Raw genomic sequence first — 22,113 nt, forward strand, 5'->3', positions numbered from 1 at the left:
GAGTCCAAACAATGCTGGCAGGCAGTGTCTCACTAGGAAAGATCAGCAGTCTTGCAGCTGAGTTCAGCCCCTTTACATTCCTAATTAGCCACATATTTTTAAGACAGAAAGTTGAAATACACTTTCTGAAGAGCTGCTTTAATCTTCAGTATGAAAATGGGGCCAAAGCTTAGTTCTGCGTGACTGGTATCTATATGCATGACTTTGTAGATAACAGATCTATTCATGTGATTCAAGTCCTCTGTGAGCTTTTGTGGCTGGTGGACAGAAGACTCTCAAGCAGGGGAGACTCGGGGAACACAAAGAAAAGTCCTATCTCTGCCACTGGCCTCTGGGATGACCTTGGCCACATCAGTGCATCTCCTTCAGCTTCACTTTCACAAATGGGGACTAAGCTGCTGCTCTCCTTACAAAGCACTTGAGGTCAACTGCTAAAAGGCAAGGTATTACTAATAACAAATTCTCCCAGCTCTGTCAAAGGATGATTTCAGGTCACCAAACTGCAATCCCCCACTTTGAGCATACCCCAAGGTTAGACTGCTGCAAAAATTCTCCGTGTTCTCCCAGTGAGGGGCATCTCTGCCCCTGTGAGTGAAACAAAGCTGCTACCGCTAGGACTTTCCCCCCAGTCTGCTCCCTAAGAAAAGGAAAGCATCTGATCCCACTATTTTCAGTCCTACTCTTACCTGACATAACTCAGGGCCACATGAGACGATCTTGTCAAACCAAACAAAAGGACAAAGGGATATTAAATTTTCCCACATTTTGTGATAAACAGCCTGTTCATCAGAAGACAGACAAGTACTCCATATGCTGAGAAACAGCCTACAATGCAGGCTCAGCCAAAACATTAGGCAACAGGGAATCCACATAAAGGCAAGGCAGAGAAAAATAGACTTCTTAAGTTTCATGGCTCACAAAATTACTTTTGAGGATGGGTGGGGAGAGGTTGTTAATTTTCAACAAATATTGCCAGCTCTGAGGCACTTTGTGTTTATTTTTCTTCCCTTCAAGCATGGTGAAGCTTGATTCTCCTTTGTCTGCATTATTTCTCAGATATCAAAATAGTTTGCAATATACACCCACCTGAGCAAACTATAGGAAACCTACCAGCACCAAATGAAAGTGGTTTCTGCTCACAAAATCTGGTTATTCTCTTATTACAAATATTTTTGTCTTGAAGTACAAAAGTGCACAGGAAATGCACATACAAAAATGTGTTTGGAAGACATACAGCAAATAAAAACCAATTGACTGGTCAAGACATCAACAAATAAGCAATTTTAGGGACTGAACATTCATAAACATATTTCTCTCCTGCCACATAAGCCAGAGATATTAGAAGCTGTATCATCTTCCTCCCCACAGTGCACAGATAAACCCTGCCACCTTCCCTATTAGAACTCACTAGAGTGAGAAGTATTTTTTGGCCCTCCAGTATTCAAACCAGAATGTTACAATTTCATTGATTTTGGTTAGTTTAATGGAAAAATGTTATATTCATGAGATAGATTTTTTTTTTTATTATTATTATTTTCCAGTCAACTAGATCAAAACCTTTGCAATCAGATGCAGCCTGACTGGAGCACTGACATTTTGTCAAATACAGACAACCAAATTTTATACGAAATGCTTATCTGTTCCACATACCAAAAGCTCCATATTCCACTGTTCAAGCTTTTATTAAAAGAAGTGCTGCTAGTCCTTGTGCTCATATTGGCAGACTTAAAGACAAAAGGTAAGCAAACTTCTGGAAGATTGCAGTCTCCCACACTTGGCTGGCTTCATTTACTTTGTAATTTACTTCCCTAAATAGTCAGTTTAAAAACATTGGACTGGCACAATATTTCCAGGCTGAAGAATACCAAGCATCCCTATGCGATACTTGGTGAAGCTTCCCATAAAGTACACAAAACCCTGTTGCTACTGCAACTTGTGGCTAAAAAGGTTTTGAGTAAAAAAAGGTGATCAATGGAGACTGTAGGTCCCCAAATACAAGCCCCTGGTTTGGTTCAGGGTGGACACAAATGTTCTGGAGACAAAGAAGGAAACAACCTGCTTCACTTGCTGCAGCCCGCTGGCTGTGCCTATAGGGGCACTGTAGCCTGATACTCCAGAGGTTGCAGCTATCGTCTGGGCCTTTGGGGATGGAAAACCTTTCTGCTTGTCTCCTCTGTAACTTGTTTTGTTCCTGTCAGTTGCAGCTTAGGGGTATAATATCAGGGGACTGAAACACTCCTGGTCACTGAACAACAGCTGCATAGAAATATGCTTACTGTTCCATGGGAAAAGAACACAAAATTTTTGTCTCTTAAAAGCACAGAACATTTTTAGTGCAACCCTCTGAGGTTTGGGTGCAGCAGTACAGATGAGACTACAGAAGTGTCCTGACCAGTCCTCCAGGAGGAACAGAGACACAGCCCAGCATGGATTTATCTTCATTATGCTGCTCTCTGTAGACCCATAGACCACGAAGACTCATGGTCTTAAATACCTGAGTGCATGTGTTCACACGCGAATATCTCCTTGCAGGATTCAAGCAATTACTTCAAAATATAAACTTGTGTTTCACTGTATCATAAACTGAATTACCTATTACCCACCCACCCTTTTGCAGGCACAGGCAATCTGCACCAGCTGAGCTGCATACATGGTGCAGAAGCCACACAAATGGACCTTCTGCAGGCACTGAGTATGGTGGTGGTCCCTGAACAGACTGCATGATGGTGCTGAGGACTGAGAAGCACAGGCACCCTCAGAGCACCAAATCAAGGCACTCAGGGTGCTCAAGAGAAAGCAGTGGAGTGGAATTCTTCAGCAGAGGAGAAGCCTCAGTCTGGATTTTTGGGACTACAGGGTAAGTACAATGACCCCCGAGCATCACTGGCACCCAGGCCAATTATTTTGTTGTGATGCAAATAACATGTACAACAACAACACGTACATGATCTGGGTGGAATGAGAAGCAATGAAATCTAATTGCAAAGCCAATGAAATGGAGCGATTTGTAATATTTTTTAAAAGGCAGGTTTTCCTGTTTACTCTGCAAATTTGTACCTGCAGAAGAGCTCAGCGTCTGTAGAAAGCCTAGAGTCACTATAAACCCAACAACTGTCTGAAAATAATTATTTCCATTACTCCCTCAGCCTTAGCCACCATCTATGGTACAAAACAACCAATTAAACTGTCAGACTATTTTGCTAAAATGGAACCTCTGCCTGTGTCTGCTGGGTCACTAAAACGTGGACTGAAAAGAGTTTTATGGAGTCACAGGGGTCTCTCTGCAACACTTGGAACCCACTTGGGTATTTTTCACTAGGTTTGTTTTTGATCTCTGCTCAGATTTCCAGGAGTTGTCATTACAGTGTCAAATACCTATTTTGTAAAGTCCTTCAGTCTAGGTTAAACTCTTAGGAATTTTAATCTGTCTGCCTACTCAGAGACTCTGAGTTTTTCCAAGCCAAGTCACACTCTTCTCTACCTGACTGTTTTTCTGCTTCCAAAACCTCAGACTGAGAGTTTTTATTTAGTTTTGACCAAAAATGCAATGTTGCTTAAATTTACTCAGATAATTCATAAAAGATTAACACCTTATTTATAAAAATAACCATTTCCCAAAAAACCCAAACCCAAAACCAAACAAATCATAGCAAGCAGCTTACAGGAATGAAACTCTGTAAGAAAATATTCAAAGCATTCCATTATGTATATGCAGACCTAGGAACTTAAATCTTAATTACTAAACCATGTTAGAAAAAAACTTCTCAAATGAAATAATAGCAACATGAAAGAATGAAAGACCTGTGAGTGGTATTAATGTCAGAGACAAATTGAATTTATCAATATGGTAGTGAGTTGCTAGCGTAGCATTCCCACTATTCTAAGAAATATATTTTATAGAACAAACAATAAATACTAATTTTAATCATGGGAGTACTCTCTTTTAATTAGCATGGATTAATTATGAGCTTGAAGTTGCCTACATGTTTACATACTTGTGGGATTAAAAGGGACTTTATAACATCCTTTCTATCAAGTAAATTAAATGGGATACGTGTATAAGGGGTATTTTTTGTTACTTTCTAATAACCTTGCAAGATACAGCGTTTCCATGAACATGATTTATCTACAAAAACCTAGTGACTCAGCTGTAGTTATGTTACACAAGTCAGAAGGTTTACTTCACAATCTTCTTCTTTACTTCACAGACTTTTTTCTGAAAGTCTCAGATTTTCTCTAACTTTCCTTCTCCTAATCAGACCGAGGGCTTCTGGCCATCGGTCTCTCTCATTTCTATACTGGACTTAGAGGGGTAATCAGAAGATTAATTTTTAAGGCATGATGGCTGTAAAAGGATACAGGCTGTCAAGGGACAAATTAAACACGTGCAACTGTGATAGCTGCTTTCCCGCATACATTAATATTAAATTTTTAAAACACTCTTTACCTCTGAATCAGGAATGGCATCCACACTAAGCATAGCAGCTTAGCAACTCTCCCTTGGCAGCTCAGTAAAAAAGCATGTTTTAAATCAGGTTACCATTTTGTTTTAAACAACTGCTGTAAAGAAACAGCATATTATTCTGACTCATATTGTGCAAATAACCGGGAAAAGGCAATTACGCATAAAAGAGAACTTGGCTAGTGAGACGTGTATCTGGAACTAGGAAGGACATTAGGGAACACTCTACATACAAATTTATCCTGGGATCCAGATCCAGTGTTTGTAAATACCTCATACAGAACAACAAAATCCAACCAAAAGCCTTTCAGTCAGTATTCAACACTGTAATTCTAAGTGTCACTTGCCTTTACTTTTTAATGCACTGGTGATGACACATGACACATCCAAACCATGCTCCACAACCAAACAGTTGTAGCTCACATTGTTTTTAATTGCCAAGATCCCTAATTTAGTCTCAAATGTAGCCTTCAGGATGGCATCCTTTTCTGTAAATCTGCCTTGGAGACAACCCTGACACCCCTGTTATTATACCAGGTCAACTCTATTGCTGGCAATTGACAAACAAGTAAACTAACACCTTCATCTAGCAGCAAATGTTTCATAAAAAGTATAAGCCTCTCATTAAAAACTTGTTCCCCTTGCTCCCACATCTGCTAAAGAAGCTGGCATTTCTTAACATATTGCCACTAAAATCTTTATTATTATGGGCTTCTAGAAACTCACTAGCTAGAGGCTTGATCCTGCAAGCACAGCTGGGCACACAGTTTGGCAGCATAAACAAAGCCATTGTCTTTGTGTGATCAGATCCCATCCAGCACAGTAACATGGCAATTAAATACCCAGGTGAATCTACTCATTTGTAAGGCAGGAGATGGCAGAAAACATCTTCCAGAAGATAAGGTGAAAACATTCACAGCATTTTAATGCTGAAGAGTCATGTTTGACTAATGTGTCTTCTCTAATCTGTTTTCATCTCTTAACAAGAAATTCTTGTCACTTTACTAGAAGTATCAATTAAAAAAAGCTACTCAGAAAACTGACCCACTCCCACTCACAACAATAATAAAACAAGAAAGCAGAGTGTTTCAAATAAATGCAAAGACAACAAAAAATTAACACAGAGAACAAGCTTATTGCTGGTGATTTAGCTTTGTAGACATGAAAATTCTAACCATAAGAGTTTAATAACCCTGTGCTACCTTCTTGTAAAAGCTGTTATAGATACACTGCGACAAAGAAAAAACAAAGTTTGCACAAGAGGAAGATTTGAAAAAGAACTGTTTGTAAAAAGCAGCAAAAGGGGTACCTGAAAATGTGAACATATGCGAGTCACCTGATCCAGACACCATATGAAAAAAATTATCTGTTGAGCTTGCTGCACCACTAATATCTTTGAAAAGCCTTGGTATTTGGAGAGGCACTGCAGTAAGGAATGTCTTCTTTTTTTTCCTCCCTCTTCTTTTTTTTTGAGTGCCTGCCTTCTCCCTTAGGCTGTGGTCCTACTTTATGTTTCTACAGACACAGCAGCACACATGTAAGCAGTTTTATTGAAATCAAGGAATCTTGATGCAGTCAAACTAATTCACTACCTCTGGGACACAGTCTTTAGAGAGCAAACTAATGGGACAGGTATCATCTTCCTTCTGCTATTCTGTAATAACCAGGACAGCAAAGCCTGCAGCCCTGCAGTGGATCCATGCAGGGCTACTCCTAGAACACATGAAGTCATGAATGTCCAGACCTGTGTCTGCTGCAGGATAATGAAGCACAGTGGTGGCATAATGCTGCTAAGAACAGGGGAACCTTAGTGCTGCCAACACTTCCACATGTGATTAATCCTGAATGAACACAACCTAATTGGATTCCAGATAATAGTGTCTAAAGGAATCTTTACAGAAATACAAATTTACACTGGCTCAGGAAACATCTGGGCTGAAAACCAACTAGCAACTAATTAGTTTAAGAAAAAGATGACAAAAGATGCCACTACAGAGGGGCACAGTGTCTGGCATGAGATGCCTTGCTTGAGTGTATTCCTTGCCAGGATCTGCTTCTCTTAGCACGCTCTTCCATGTTCTGGAAGAGGCACCCCAGATAGCAATCTGGGAACCTATGCTAACAATAAGACAAAGATAGTCTTTTATGCTCTTATGTATGTATTTTTAAACATGCAGTCACTTTGTTACACCCAGTGATGGTAAAACTAATACGACAACTGACTCATAGAGTACTGGGTCTGTGAGAAATATGAGCTGCAAGTAAACTGAAGTTTAGTTTGCAAAAGGAAAAAGCTAACACATCTGGGAGAAATGATTGGCAACCTAGGAGACTGCTGGAAGTAGCAATACTTCCAAGAAGAAGCCAATTGTGGTATCATAAGTTATATTTGAACAACAAGTGTGCTACAAAGGCCAAGGCAATATGCAGAAGTCCCCACGTGCAAATACACATCCTGAAGAAGAGGTGGCAGACAACCCCCAAGTGGTGTGACTGCACCCAGGAAAATTATGTCCTTGTGCAGGACATGGCTGAACAGGATGGTGACAAGCTGAAGGAACATACAGATATTTATGTTATTGCACACACCAAAAAGCAACCAATGGGGCTAGAGGGACTGATTTACATACAGTGATGAATAATAAAATATATATCACAAGGAAGGAAGACAGGCCATGCATGGATGGCCTCATTTCCGCTATAAGGTGCAAATCACACCCCTCCATACCTGCTGGCTCTGCAGCCCCCCTCAGCCATTTTTCTTGGGTAATTTCTGCACAAGCAAAAGGAAAGAAATAGGCAAAACAATACCTGAGAGGAGGAAGGATACAAACCTCCTTTTGAGGCACATATTATGCTGCTTTGTCAGGATGGTGAATCCAATGCACTTGCTAATCTAAACCCAACTCCATCAGTGCCTTCCTCCCTTCACCCGCACCACATGGCTGCTGCAAGGGGAAGATATTGGTGTGTGCCATAGAAAAGGTGAAGGGTAAGTGTCCTACATCTAAAGATTTCCCAAAAGATATGTGGAGGAGGAGCTGGAGGAACTGCCTCCTAGTTACCAAACAATAGGTTAGGGACTAGGGTAACAGCCAGGAGTGGAGACCTGGATTCTTCATTCCTTCATGTGGAAGAGATTCCAGCTGAGGAAGATACCCTCCCCCCCAGGAGTTAAAAGAAGAGTTCATAGTATGCCTTTCCTGGAACCCTGAGCACTGTAAAATGTAAGATTTGGGGAGCTGAAGAAGAACTAGAAAAAAAGAGCTGCTTGTCTCCAACGACTTTCTATGCAAAACACATAAACATTTCAAGGGAAGGACAGCAAACCCAAAGTTGTTCTTTGTAACTATGACATTTGCTCCTCTATCTGTACTTCACCACTTCTCCCACCTGGATTGCATCACCAGACTGACACTACCTCTCTCTCTAAGGTCACTCTCTATGTTATTATTAAGTTTCAATTTGCACTTATATTTAGTACATTTAGCAATCCGTGCTGATATGGGATTAATTCCCAGAAATGGTTTGCATTATGGTTTGCAATTGTGTCTCAAACTCTGCTAGAATTAAAGTTTCTTCTACTCATTGTCTCAGTGTGGTTTTACTTTCTGTATTGTAAGTAGCTTTACAGGTAGATGATTTCCAAATGCAAGGAGTACAAAGTTTCTGACTTTAAAGGCTGATGTGCTGTCTCCTAGTTGACATTGGTGGCACCACAGTGGTATTTGTGAAGTCCCTACAGTCTGGATTTTTCTTCTTCCTCCCTGGCCCTACTTATTCTGCAGAACACAGGGTGCTTTGTTAACTGATGGTCTTAAATTCTTTGGTGTATGTTATTCCTTGCCCCATTTTCCTTCTTTTGTTACATGATGTTTTCTATTCAACCAGTCAAACTAGAGCTGGCAAAGAGCCTCTCACTAGGTTTTTTACATGTTGCTGCAAGGCAAAATAAACAGTTGTTTCCAGTTTGCATTTTTGGGGCTACAGATGTACTAATTATCTTTTCAGTCTGCTAATGGAAAACTGAAAGAGATTTAAGTGTACTTTTCGGAGGCAAAGACCAAAGTCTATGGACACTTGTCATTTCTAAAGTTGGTCACTGTGCTACCCAGAGCACAGTACAATGTTGTCTCCTCCCTATGTTGAATCTGAAGGCATTTCCAGATTTCAGCAGGGCTTTACAAAGGCCAGGAGACAGAGATTAAATCCTTCTGAAATTCAAGAACATTATGTATCTTTCTATAGCAGCAATGATGCCAAGGATAACATTTGGGTTGATCTGAGACCATTTGAAGGCTGGGGAACTTCAGAATGGGGTGATAGGAACTACATCGTAACATGGGAAATTCATTATTTTGTTAAGATGCTGTAGTATTTACTCAAATTTTTAACCTTCCTTGTGTTTTATGGAGCAAAAAAAATAATGTAAACAAACAAAAAAACCAACCCTAGAGTCACATCTTGTATATCTTTCAGGTAAAAGTATTATCAAGACTATCACGTCAAATATTCTGAGTGAAAGAAAGGAAAACTGGACATGACTGCAGTTTATTTCCAGCTTCTGTATCAGGGTTAGAACTGGCTGTTACACAAATGAATGAAATGATCTTAGATGTGCAAAGCCAGTAGTGTAGAGACCTTCCCAAGAGGAAGAGGCAAGGATCCATTTCCTTCTTTCAGTTTTCAAAGCTTTACTTCATGATCCTCACTTCTTTGCCAAACATTTCTTGGACTCAAGTAACTGTTCATTCTAGTTGCTCCTTTTGTGCTTCACCCAAACTACTGGGTGAAGTAGTTTCACCCAAACACCCTCCTTGATGTCCAAACTCAAGTGATGTGCTGCTGTGGCTATACCTATGGTTTAAACACCCAACTTTTCTGTGGGAGTGTGTATGCCTAATGCACAGAACAGGAATGTGCACACACATCACCCATGGCCTGCAGAGATCAGAGACACAGGTGACACAGGGACAGACTTGAAAAGTACCAAGGTACTAAAGGTGCTGATGTTCAGCTCACACCTTTCAAACCCTGGCTCCACCTCTTCCTGCCTGCTCTACACAGGCTGCTTCCCAGAGTTTGTTGCTATATTTATCACCTGAATTACACCATTACTGAGAGGCTTCAGGCAGACTCATTCTTCCTTCTCCCTCTCAAGCACACAGCGGAAAAGTCTTTACTGCTCAGACAGCACCACAGCAAACAGCTGAAATGTCCAAGCTCTCCTCAGTGTCATCACTCTTCCAGCATTATCAGGAAATCCTTTCATCTATCCTCAGATGGCAATTGTATATACTTACTGACAGCAATCACTTGCTTACAAGATTTTTATTACCCTAAATGCAGGAAGACTTGATAATACATTATTACAATGGGAAAATCAGGAAATGAAGAGTTAAGACTGAACTCTCAGCCTTCATTTTGATGTCTATGCTTACAAAAAAATTTGTTCCAGTTGGGAGTCCTAAAACATTCTTTCCACAATAATAATAAAAAAAAAAATCTGTCAATTAATATAATGGAAACTAACATTTCTGATATCTTTCTGAAGTAAGAATATACAGATTGACTTAGCAGGCTACCAATTTCAGTGAAAGGGGCAACCTTCCTTCAGACAAAACATATATCCCATGCTTTCTGTGAGATTAGGTGACAAAAATTATTCAGTGGCTTCAAAATGACATGAAAAAAATATCTAACAAAAAGCCTGTACAGTATGGGTATGAAAAACTTTATCTTTTATTGCCTCAAAACTTCTGAGACAACTATCTTCATTCTGGGTTAGCTTCATTTGGACTTAAAACCATGGCACTGCAGGAGAAAATGTATTCATCTATTGTCATTTATACAAAAAGATCAGGCTTGCACATTTGGGGCTAATTATTCAAACTAATTAAAGAAAAAAAATAAAACAAACAAACCTTGGAGAGATTTAAAGAACTGCATTTTAAAGAAGTTGTCCCAAATATCCCTGCCATGCTAACAACAAACACGGAACATCTTGGGTCCAAAATTATTCCTCTGCAACTGGAAAGGTTTTACTGTAAGCTGTGGTTCAACTTCATGTATAAAAATTACTCTGTTTTGCGCTACAATCTTCAGATGAAATCTGTTTTTAAGTCACACTTAAAGCAGAATGCAGAAGCATGGAGAAGGACCATCAGCTGCTGAGGTTCCCCACCTTAGAAACACTAGGAGAATTCTCACTTCAATCCTTGTTATTTTTATTTTAGGAAAGAAGGAAACGGTACTCAAGAGCTGATAAGTCACTGAAAAGGCCCTTACACCTACCTTAAGTACGACCAGATATCTTGCAAATAAATGCTGTCTAGGCAACATGTGTCAACCTGGTGCAGATGGACTGGAAAGTACAAAACAATTCCATAAAGGACTCACTGCCCTGCATGTGCTCTTTTCAGCTGCACCTCAGCAGCAGCCATGGGAGCAGTGCCTGAAGGAGCCAGGGCTTCCCCATTAGTCCCTAGGTCAAGACAGACCTTGGCAGTGATCAGCAAATCATGGCTCATCTCAGGAAGGAACAAACAGAGTCCTGCCATGAAAAATTGCTTGCAGATCTCTGAGGAGTGATGTATGAGTGAGGTACATAATTAAAGAGGGAGAGAGACGGAAGCTCTGAGTTGGTAAAGGAGAAGTCACAGGAGACTCATATTTAGTAACACGGCAAAAGTGAGGTCATAAACCAAAGCAACCAAAAAGAGAAAAAGGAGAAAAGCACATGGTGAAGGACTGGACAGGTCCCAAATGGCCAAGGAGAAAAGCTCAAAAGACTACAGACTGGGTTTTGGCAGAAAAACACAGAGAAAGATCTGTTGTCTATTTTTGATGGACCCTTTGAAGTTTTCTGGATCTAATCTGATTTTTGTCTGTCATTCTTTGCCAAAACGATAAACCCTACCAGGGAAAACCTACCTTCCCTTATCCCTATACTATTAAGAAAACAAATGGTCTGTTTTAAGTATCAAACACTTAAAATGGAATCTTTCTTCTATGATGTGTTTGAGAGTTTGATATTTCCAAGCTGTCAGAATTATAACTGACCAAAGTTGTTCCTGGTTAAGTATCCTGTATTTTACCAAGCTATGTCAGAACTCAGGCCTTGTACCTACCCTGAGAGCTTCAGCACAATCAACCCACTAGCTCCATCCAAGAGGTTCATTTACTAAAATACCAGTATAGGGGTGTCAAAAAAAAATTAATGAAAAAAAAAAATTACTGATACTGAAAGTCTCCTAGAATTCTACCACTCTGTAGTAGGAATTTCTTTTAACAGTCTCAAATAATGTATTATATATAACACTATAGTGATATCAGCCTTCTGTTCTCTACTTTAACAAAGTCACTGAGCATAAGATGAGCTTTAAGCCCGTCCCTTGGATTACTTTAGTTCATACTTTAAGGTGCCTTATTTCCATGCCTTGCTGGCTGGGGAACATAGTCAACAATAGCACTCAGCTACAAACCATCATGTAATAATTAAGTTTATGATACTTAGCCCACCACAGACTCTAGTTCTCATTAATATGTATTGCTCTAAGCAATATACTGAAAGTTTCATATCCATTTGCAACTCTAATACATCAAAGTGGACCAAGTACTACATTGCCATTGCTACTGTCAGATGCTTTTTATTAGTGGTGCTTTGGCTATGGGGATTGCCAGCTAATTAACAATTTTGAAGTTCAAGTAGGTGTTACTTCAGAGTAGCAATAAAGAAACTGGACAAAACAAACAGGAGTCCAGGAAATAGGAAATTCACCTTTACAAGACAGTAAATACAGCTTCATAGTAGTGTGACATTGTTACTTTAAAGGCAGGGTTCTCCTCCTGATACAAAATGTTCTAAACAGCTCCAAATATCCACATGTTTTACACTAACATACATTGTCTTATCTGCTTGGATATTTTGTATTGTCCCAATCAACTTTACCATGTCCACACAAACTACTTGTGTTTACCCAAGTATAGATAGATCTTTTCTCCCTAGCTGTATGACCCTAGATTTCTGTTCAATAGTGGCATCAGCCACTTACTTGGACACACTCTTATTTTATTGAGGTCATTCCAGACTTCTTCCTCTGCTCTCTACAGCTGCATTAACAGCTTCCTTCCTATTTTTAAATCAGAAGCTAATTTCAGCAACTAAGTCCTTATTGTTTCTTCAGGGTCACTCATAAACCAAACACCATTATTGATCTTTCTGATTCTACCACTAGGTTTTCCCTTTTATCTCATCTGAGTGACTATTCAAGGGGCAATTTCTCAATAAACCAGGACATACATCCCAGACAAACTAGGCTATCTGAAGAAAGAGATTCTTCTGTCTGTGTGTGCTAATACATCTATCAGGGCAGTAGCCAAGCAACTCATAAATGTTAGTGATTTTGTTTGCACAACACCTTTTTAAAGGGAAAAGTGTTGTTAACAGTCTTTTACAAACAAAGAACTAAGACAGAGGGATTTAGTGCTTCAAAGGCAAAGACCACTCATTTACTGTAGAGTGAACTGAATCCTTCTATCCTATATTTCAGCCACAGCAGCATCTTCCTTCAGCTTTTGCATGCACTCTGGATACACAACTGCTTATTTACTGGATTACAGCAACTGATGACCTAGCCAGTTGGTATTTATTCTGCCTTTCTGACGAACATCTGAAGACAACTGACATCACAGGCTAACATAAAAACTTTGTTAAAACCAAATTGCTGCCTCTATTTTATCTACTGCTATTATTAAGTTTCAATACAAGTCTTGGGGCCTAAACCCTAAAACTATTCATTGTCTTCCAGATGAGCTAAAGGAAATTTTGGCTTTGCCCAAGAAAATGTGATACTGAAATGCAAAGCAGCCCTTCCAAGTAATAAGAGCTAAGTAGAGGTACCAAGTACCTAAAAGTATCCTTTGAAAAAAGCCGTTTTATTCCCAGTTCTAACAGTGAGTATAAAGACAGGATTTACTGGCCATTACCTTTTGGCTAAATGTGGCGAGTTTGGTCCTTCTCAAATTAATTCTAGACCAAAACACAAAAAAAACCACTAAGTGCAGCTTGACTGCTATAATGCACCGTTGATTATAAGACAAAAATTTTCAGTGGTCCCTGGGCTTACCATCACAATCTGCACACTTTCTTCACAGTTTCCTTCTCTTTTACTCAGAGTCATGAAAGTCAGGCTTGCTGGGCTTATTCCTGCTGATCATTAGAGCAGCCTCCCTCCACAGAGAGGAGGTGCCAATGGTCTGGGAGTAGGGATTGCTGCCTACACTGGATGTGTCTGCAGTGTTGTGCCATGAGGAGGTAGCTGAGCCCACAGTCATTACACCTAATGGGAGATGAGTACCTGAGCCAGGTGCAGATCTGCACTACTGCAGCTGGGCTGCTTCTGGGATCCATGATCTTATATATGGCACTACCCATGCTGATTCTGAGCCAGGTCAGTTAATTCTGTGTGTTTTATTAAAGAGTAGACACAGTCTTTCTGTCCTGCTTTAACAGTTCTCAGGTTTACTAAAGATAGTTAAAGAAGTTTGTGCCTAGACAGGAAATTTATGCCAAAAGTCTCAGAGATGCACAACAGTATTAGGTAGGCAATAACACTGCCATTACAATGTACTGCTACTCATATTATTAAGCTAGTGTATTAGAAAGAAATATGTAAATGTTTACAGAAGAATACAAAGATCAAACATACTAATTGCAAAATTAATAAAGATGTAGGTAGCAAATACTCAAGGATCTGGAATCAAGTGAATCCCCTGGATAAAATGATTCAGTTCATCACAGTATTTGATTTGCATTCTCAATTCAAATACCTATTTTCTTCTTATTTGTATATGTATGTGTTTTCTGGGAAACAAAATAGAATCTCACCAAGTTTTTTCTTCACTTAAGGGAGTGCACATCTGGCAAAACTTGGTAGCCAATATGAGTAAAAGTCCTGCTAAGATGTTACAAACTGCATTTTTCAACAGCAGTATGTTAGGCTCAACTGGACATCAGCCTGATCTAACAAGAAGAAGCATCATGTGTAACAGCAGCACACTCTGTGCCCCCTGACACTCAGGTGAACCAAGGCCTGCTACTAATGCTCCCCTAGCCTGGCCGTTCTCTTCCTACCCAATGGCAGACTCTGGGCTCTCTACACTTTCTGCCTCTGCTTGCTAATTCATGTTAAAACTAGGGACTGCTTTGTCTTCACTTGAACTTTGCATCCTGTTAGTTTGCACAAAGGAAGTAAGTCACGTTAACAGCACACCTATTTCTTCCTGGTGGAGATGTACTCTGTAGGATATTATTGCCATTCAGATATATATTTAGACATCCAGTTGAAGGCTATGACCAGCTGCACAGCATATGATGATTTTTTTTAAGGAAAAAAAACCAAAACAACACCACTAAAACAAAAGGCTCTGTTCTGCTTATGGGTAAACAAATGGGAGTTTTACAATGGCTCAAAAAGGAAAGGGATTAACATGCTTTGACGTGGTAATGGTCACATTAAAATTTTCACAGTAAATTAAACCATGACAGAGGTAGGAAAGAAGTCAATTTTCAGTGGATCATGCTGTTCTGCTGACATAAATTGCCATTTTAAAGATAGTATATCCACCAACCTGTATAATGATAGAATAACAAAACCGCAACCCACTGTTGATTAAGTTTGGCCTTTTGCATGCTAATTTTGCCCTGTTCTGCCAAAATAATTGAATGCACCACCTTATTTACATGCTTCTAGATATTTAGCACCCTCTCACTGTTCTTTCTTCACCAACCTTTGCCTGAGCCTGTGGTATTGTCCTTGCCTCCTTGTGAGGTGTCCGCTGTTCAACATCACTTCTCCTGCTTCCTCAGTTACACTCAGAGGATCCCTTTTAATTCACTTTCCATCACTCACACCCACCCTTTTCCTGGGCTCTCTTGTCAAGGGTAATGCTAAAGGTCACTCCATCTTTATCCTGCCCATCCATCTTTTCCTGCATGTTGCATACCATACTTCATTATCTTCATGCTCTTTATTAAAGACCAGCAACAATCCTTGACTAGGAAATGATGGTGTGAAGCACTACCCAATCATCCTGGTAAGGTTGGAGAAGACAAGTAAATACCGACTCTCACTGGTTGATGCCTGCCCATGAGTTCACACAACACGTGTCACACAGTCAGTTTACACAACAGTGACCAAAGAGAAGGGAAGGGACAGGCTGTGCAAGTGTGCCACAGCACCAGACCCCCTGGAGAACACTCTGCCCTGAGTTATTGCTGTGGCACCAAAAATGGATGTTTAAATACAATGGGGTGCTTATCTGACTGCCAAATGTCCGCGATGCCTTTCCACCTCAGTTATATCACAGCAGCGCAAAACAAAAAATGACAAAAGGACTATGAAAGAAAGTCAACACAGCAAAGGACAAAATAAAGCCAGTGGCTGAGCGGGAGGTCCAACACCCAAAACGCCGGTGGGGAGAGGATGTCAGCACCCCCATCCTGCTTCACCTCACCCAACCTCTCCACACCGAACCGGGGCTCCACTCCCATCGGGCCGGGCTCCCCTGGTACCCCGGGGACAAGCGCAGTCTGGCGTGGGGACTCGGAGCCTTTCCCCTGCGTGCCACCAGGCCTCGCCCCTTCCCCACATGTCCCCTCTAGATCTGGCCCTGCCCCGGGACGTGTCCCTTCCCCACAGACGTCCCCAGGCCCGGCCCGAGGCCTTGTCCCCCGCCCGGGTCCTGGGCCGCGCTGGGCCCGCGGGAGGCGGCCGCCCAGCCCTGCCCTGCCCCAGGCGCCGGCCGCGGGGGGAGGTGGAGGCCCCTCCGCGCCACGGGGGAGCTGGGGGGCCGGGGCGAAGGAGGGCGTATAATAAACAGCACCGTTGTCATGCAGGCAGGGCTGCCGGTTCCCTAAGCCTCCTCCCCGCGGTAACAACCCAGGTACAGCCCGCGCTCGCCCCCCTCCCTTCCTCCTCCTCCTCCTCCTTCTCCCGGGGGGCCGGGGAGAAATCATCAGATCAAAGAAAAGATGCACAATAATAACGGGGTGGGCGCGCACCGCGGCCCCCCGTCCGGCGGGGCCGTACCGGGGCCTCCGGCCGAAGCTCGCCGCGGCCCGGCCGCTGCCCGCCCGGCAGGAGGGCGAGAGGGGGGCGGCGGCGGCGGCGACGCGGGTCCGGGCGCCCCCGCCGCGGTACTCACCCGGGCCGGCCAGTGCGGGTACCCCTTCATTTTGGCGAACACCAGGTCTCCAGCCTTGTATTCTCGGGGCCGCGGACGAGCCATCGGGAGCCGCCGCGGGAGCCGCCGTGTGCCCCGCCGCCCTCCCACACCCCCAACCCCGCACACACCGCCCCGGGGGCAGCCGGGCGAGCCCCCGCGGGGTGCGATGCGCCCGGGCACGGGGCGCAGCCAGGAGCGGGGCCGGGCCGCGGGCAATCCCCGGTCTCTCCGGCAGCGGCGGCGGCGGCAGAAGATGGGGTGTGTGAGTGTGTGTGTGAGTGTGTGAGTGTATGTGTGTATGTGTGCGTGTGTGTGTGTGTGAGTGAGTGTGTACGCGGGGGAGGGGGAGGCCTTGGACACAACCCCAGCAGCCCCCGGTACCAGGGAGCCGGCGGGCGGCGGGGCGCCTGGCCGGGCGGGGGCGGCCCGGGAGCCCTCACCCCGCGGCGGCGGGCGGGCGCGGCGCTGCCCGCGGCCCCCCCGTGCGATCTGGCTACGCCGCCCGCTCCATCCCCGCCGCAGCCGCCGCGGCCCCGGGAATATGGAGCCGTCTCCTCCGAATTACTCCTCGGGCAGCGACCGAAAACAGGATCTTCTTCTTATCCCCCCCTCCACTCACCCGCGCCTCCCCCCCGCGCTTTCCCTTCCTGTTATTTTCTAGGTACACAGATCGGTTTCTATGAAAATAGGAGAGCAGAGAGCGGCTCCACAGTCCCTCCCGGCCCTTCCTTCCTAGCTGAAGCATGACATGGTTCTTTATGCGTGGTCGACATGGAGGCTGGGCGGCGAGGAGAAGCCGGCTGAGCCCGGCTGGTTTTGCAGCAGGGCCCCCGGGTTCCTCTGGCCGGAGGCTCCTGGCCCTTGGGCTTCGGGGGGTCCTTGTCCCCCCTTGTCACGGAGGCCCAGACCCCTGCGTGGGTCGACTCCTCAAGGTGCCCCTGTCCTACACACCCCTGCCTTCCAATCACCCGGCCTCTAGCAGGCCCTGTGCTGAATGCCTAGCTCCAAGTCAGAGGGCTTCCCCCATTTCTCTACCCTGCCTCTTCCCCACAGCCAACCCCTCCACCTTTCTTCTCAAAAAAAAAAAGTCCCAGACACAAAGACCTGGACCTGGGATCTTCATAAAAGCCAAGGTCCTTCCCCTCAGAGGGTGCTTTGGGCCCAGCTCTTTCCAGATGATGCCAGTTTTTCTAAGTATGCCCCTCCATGGAAGGGAAGCATTGGGAATTCACAAATCCAAACCCCAGATATGCTGATTTTATCACACTGTTACCAGTTAAGTGGTAGTCTTCAGAAATCAATTATTACTGACATTTATTATGGTTTAGTATTGCCTAGAGGAGCAAATCTAGGAAGGCACCTGCAAGCTGGGCTACAAGCTGAAAAAGTTGGAGGAAAGATTATTCTGCAGGTTTGGCTGAGGCTGTAGGAGTGACTTCTCCAAACATCCCCACATTCAGGACAGCAGCTATTCCCTTTGAGTTTAGGGAGACAGCTCTCTCTGGGTGCTTCTCTGAGTCCCCAGGAAGCCACTTTGCTGCAGGCAGTTCCTATTAATAAAGGATATAGGTGGCTGAAGGCTATAGGGTCACATTTCAAGGGGGGAGTAGGTAGACCATAGAGAGCACTGTCAGCCTGTACAGGCTGATAATGGCAGAGAAAGAAACACCTCTTCTATCACCTGTTCCTGGGCTGGCACAGGACCAAGAACACTCTTACTGTTTGTGGTGTTCCCAGATATGGTTCTGATAGCCACACACTGCTGTTGGCTGTAGTTAATAAGTTCTGTCACCCTGGGTCATAAGATAGGGAAAGGACTTCTCTGCTAGATGAAGAATTGCTGTAAAATCATTAGCTCAGGTATCAGTGGCAGAATAACAACCAGAAAAAAACCCAATCTGTCCAAGAAGCTGGATAAACATTTTGATGATTAGCCTGCACTGTGCTCAGTGCTGTTATCTTCCTGAAGTACTGAGATCAGTGGCAGGATTGCCAATTCAGTCACCTTCAGTATAGACATGTGGCCAAACAGCTTACTTTCACTTTCACATCATATAGGATTTTGAGTCCTTTTAAACTGATCCCTCATTTCGGTTTAAATTCCCTCCAGAAAAATTTAATATAGAATCTCTGAGTTCTGCAGCTGTGGATTCTGATCCAAGCCCGTCCAGCATAATCCTATATGTTGTGGTTTACCTCCCATACCTCTATAATCCCCCAGCCAGCCTTATTTCTGCAGTACTTGCTAGAGAGATCAAGATACTTTTAAAAAAAATTACTTGCTTTTCATCTACAGGTATTAATAGCTCTTTCTAGTAACCTCAGTGACCTTAAACCAGAAAAGAGCAGGATGTATGCCAATTTCTTCCAAAAAGAAACTGTACACATTGTATACACATCCATGTAATAATGTATTGCTAAAGTCAGAATACTAAAGTTCAAAGCAACTAGATACTGAACTGAAACATCTCATTGGAATGTCTACTTGTTAACTTCTTGGTCCCAGCACTGGTGTCTGCAGAAGTTGCAGGGAATGAATAACATTTCTAGTCTGCAGTGAAGATAATCACACACTAGAACTCCAAAGAACACCCATGGAGGATGTCTCCCTTTTCCCTTGTATATAGGCTGCAAAGGGTAGATGAGTTGCCAAGGTAAGAACTCTGCTGAGCTTTGGCCAGCTGCAAAATCTTAGACACACTTTGCAGATAGTTTCTCCATTACGCCATGGTTGAGGTGCTGGGAAAGGATGGAGAAGAAAAAGCAATTTTACCTCCTCATAAATGTGCATTTCTGTGCATTAACAGCACAGAACACCACCTAAACACAAACACTGAAGGAGTTTCATAGAGTGGATAACCCACTCAGCCACTCCTGATGGCATACAAAGCCTGAAATCTTCTGCTATGTCACCTGTATTTTGTCCCTTTCTGTGTTACAAAGAGTTAATCTCCTCCTCCTACAGAGAAATGGGAAAGGGGAGTGAAGAGAGTTTCTTCCAAACAGCTCAAGAGAATTGTCAAATTACAAGAATGAATGGTTCAGAGCAGTATAGGCACCTATATATGTGCTCCATGTATACAGGACAGATCCTAAAACTACAGAAGTCAACAGCTGCTTTGGGCACAAAGAGCAGCAGGTGACAGAGGCAGCAACACCATGTCCTTACCAAGCAAGGGAGACCTGCAGCAGGGTTGGCTCTCTCCTTCTCTCCTAAGCTCCCCAAACCCAAGACCAAGCTGCCTCTCACTTCTTATCCTACCAGACAGGGGTCACATTTCCCGAGCAGGGCAGAACACACAAGTGCAGGACTGTGCAGAGAGGTGGCAGGGCCAGGACTGTGGTCAGCAGTGAAACTGTGAGTCACCCACAGTACAGATGGTGTCTGAGGTAACAGGTTTGATGCCACTACTACACCACTCAATTTTGCTTTCCCAATAATTCCCAGGGAACAGTGTTCTTAAGCTACTAGGAAGCTTTAATTTACCCCTGCTTCCTCTGAGGAGGAAAATAACCACATTCCTAGTTGAATATTTTAATAAAGAAAAACCTCCATTGATTCAAAAGGGTGGATAAATCTACAAGAGCATGTGGACAAACATAGAAGGCTTAATTTCAAAAGCACCCTCTGAAGGTGTATAGATTTTTAAACATGTTAGCTTTGCAGGAAATACTCCATGATCATAGTTTTGTGCACACATACAGGACATTTGTATATGAACTGTCTTGGATAGAGACTCCCTGCATGCTGCTGTCGTGTACTTGTCATTCTGTGAGATGCTGCCTACATTGTGTCTGTGGGACCCACACAGATTATTATTTTGCCTCTGAAATTCTGCCCCATCCACCTTATGATTTTCACTGTCCTCACTCAAATCTCTTCTCAGGTCAGACAATAAATATTGTGCAACATGGCTATATCTATCGTCAACTTTACTGTGAGATATGTAGAATGATTTCTCTTTTAATTATCTATCTGTAGTTGATATAATTCTTTATCTTTCTTAGTTTCTTTTTCCTGTATATAAAAACGTGTCAGTGATGATTACTATTTTACCTACGTCCACAGTAAGCTAGAGCTTGTTTGTTAAATATTTTAATAGGAAATCATTCTCAGTTACAACTGAGCCATTCCCTTGTGCAAGACGTGTCTGAGACCACTGTCTGCAGTCACAGAGCTACTTCATGTCAGGCAGAATGAGGCCATGATGTTAAATGTCCATCCCAACATGCACAGAAAAGCACTTACCATGCCCATTAGGATATTCTTAATTACTGGAGTTAAGAAGCTCACCAGGGGATCTCAGGCCTTCTCTGTAATAAGCTTAGAAAGGAGAAGAAGGGTGTGTATCACAGCTGGAACAAGTTGCCTACACTCAGTTTCATGAATCTTCTTACAGTATATACTGGAGCAATCTCCTAATCATGTTAAATTAGGCAGCTTTAAGGTGATTGCTTTCCACGTTTCAGAGGTGTGAATGTATATCCTAGAGGCAGAAAAGATGGGAGCACTTAAGTCAATTTTAACTTCCTCTCTGGCTGGGAGCCTTTCACTATTAGCTGAAAAGTTTTGTATGCAATGGAAACATCAGTAAGTATGCATTGCTGCCATTCCTTGTTCTCTACAGGCAGTCCAACTAAAACTACATCAGACAAAGGATGCCTACAATTAATACTGCTTAACAATTTCCAATTCAAACTTTTTTTTTCCAGTTGCTTGTATACTTTTAATGATTTAACCATTAGAATTTATTTTTTCCATGAGGATCATGTGCCTAAAAATTGAAACTCTTCTGACAATGAGAACAGAAGAAATAACAACTGTAAAGTTACCAAACTGCCAGGTACCTTTTGTTATCCTAAGATTTTCCACAAAAATGTAGCTAAGTTGCAAGACTGAAAAGCATTCAAATGCACTCAATAGGGGTCGATAAACAAGTCCCAGATGTTCTGTCTGGACTAAACATGCTCTAGGCTAAAGTGAATGTGTTTCAGCTCATGACTGAAGATGACTGTGGAAGCAAAGCTCCATGAGAGGAAAGCGTGGCTGTCTCCCTCTGAGTACCTGGACAGTACCACAGTGGAGTGACCAGACCTGTGTGCAGAGAGAACTGGGGAAAGCTGGAAGGGGAATAGAAGCTAAAGCCTGGGAAAGACAGGTGAAAAAGCAAAAAGGGATTAGGATACAGGAGTGGCTGCAGTCACAATGTGTGTATACAAAGGTTTCAGAATACTTTCAAATACATCAAGACAAGGCACACATCATCTGCTGAGATTCTGTGGCCCAGTATGGCTCATTCTCTGCTGGTAACTTCTCCATGCAGAGGCTGACGATGTTACTATGCTGACAGAGAGCTCATCAGCTTATGTGGAAATCTTGATGCTGCATTCAAAAGTATTGAACTTTATGACCTACTAGAGTC

The 22,113-nt window shown here is 42.9% G+C and overlaps 1 protein-coding gene across 1 annotated transcript in view; it reads right to left on the reverse strand.

The window, feature by feature from the left end:
- Positions 1 to 16,795, reverse strand: part of HDGFL3 (HDGF like 3) — a 38,113-nt gene extending 21,318 nt beyond the window's left edge. Inside the window, exon 1 of the mRNA XM_030456696.1 lies at positions 16,670 to 16,795. Coding sequence (XP_030312556.1) covers positions 16,670 to 16,753 — 84 coding nt within the window. The 5' untranslated portion in view covers positions 16,754 to 16,795. The remainder of the gene's footprint in view (positions 1 to 16,669) is intronic.
- Between the last annotated feature and the right edge of the window lie 5,318 nt (positions 16,796 to 22,113).

Source organism: Calypte anna, chromosome 10 (genome assembly GCF_003957555.1).
Source record: "Calypte anna isolate BGI_N300 chromosome 10, bCalAnn1_v1.p, whole genome shotgun sequence".
Taxonomy (NCBI): Eukaryota; Metazoa; Chordata; class Aves; order Apodiformes; family Trochilidae; genus Calypte; species Calypte anna.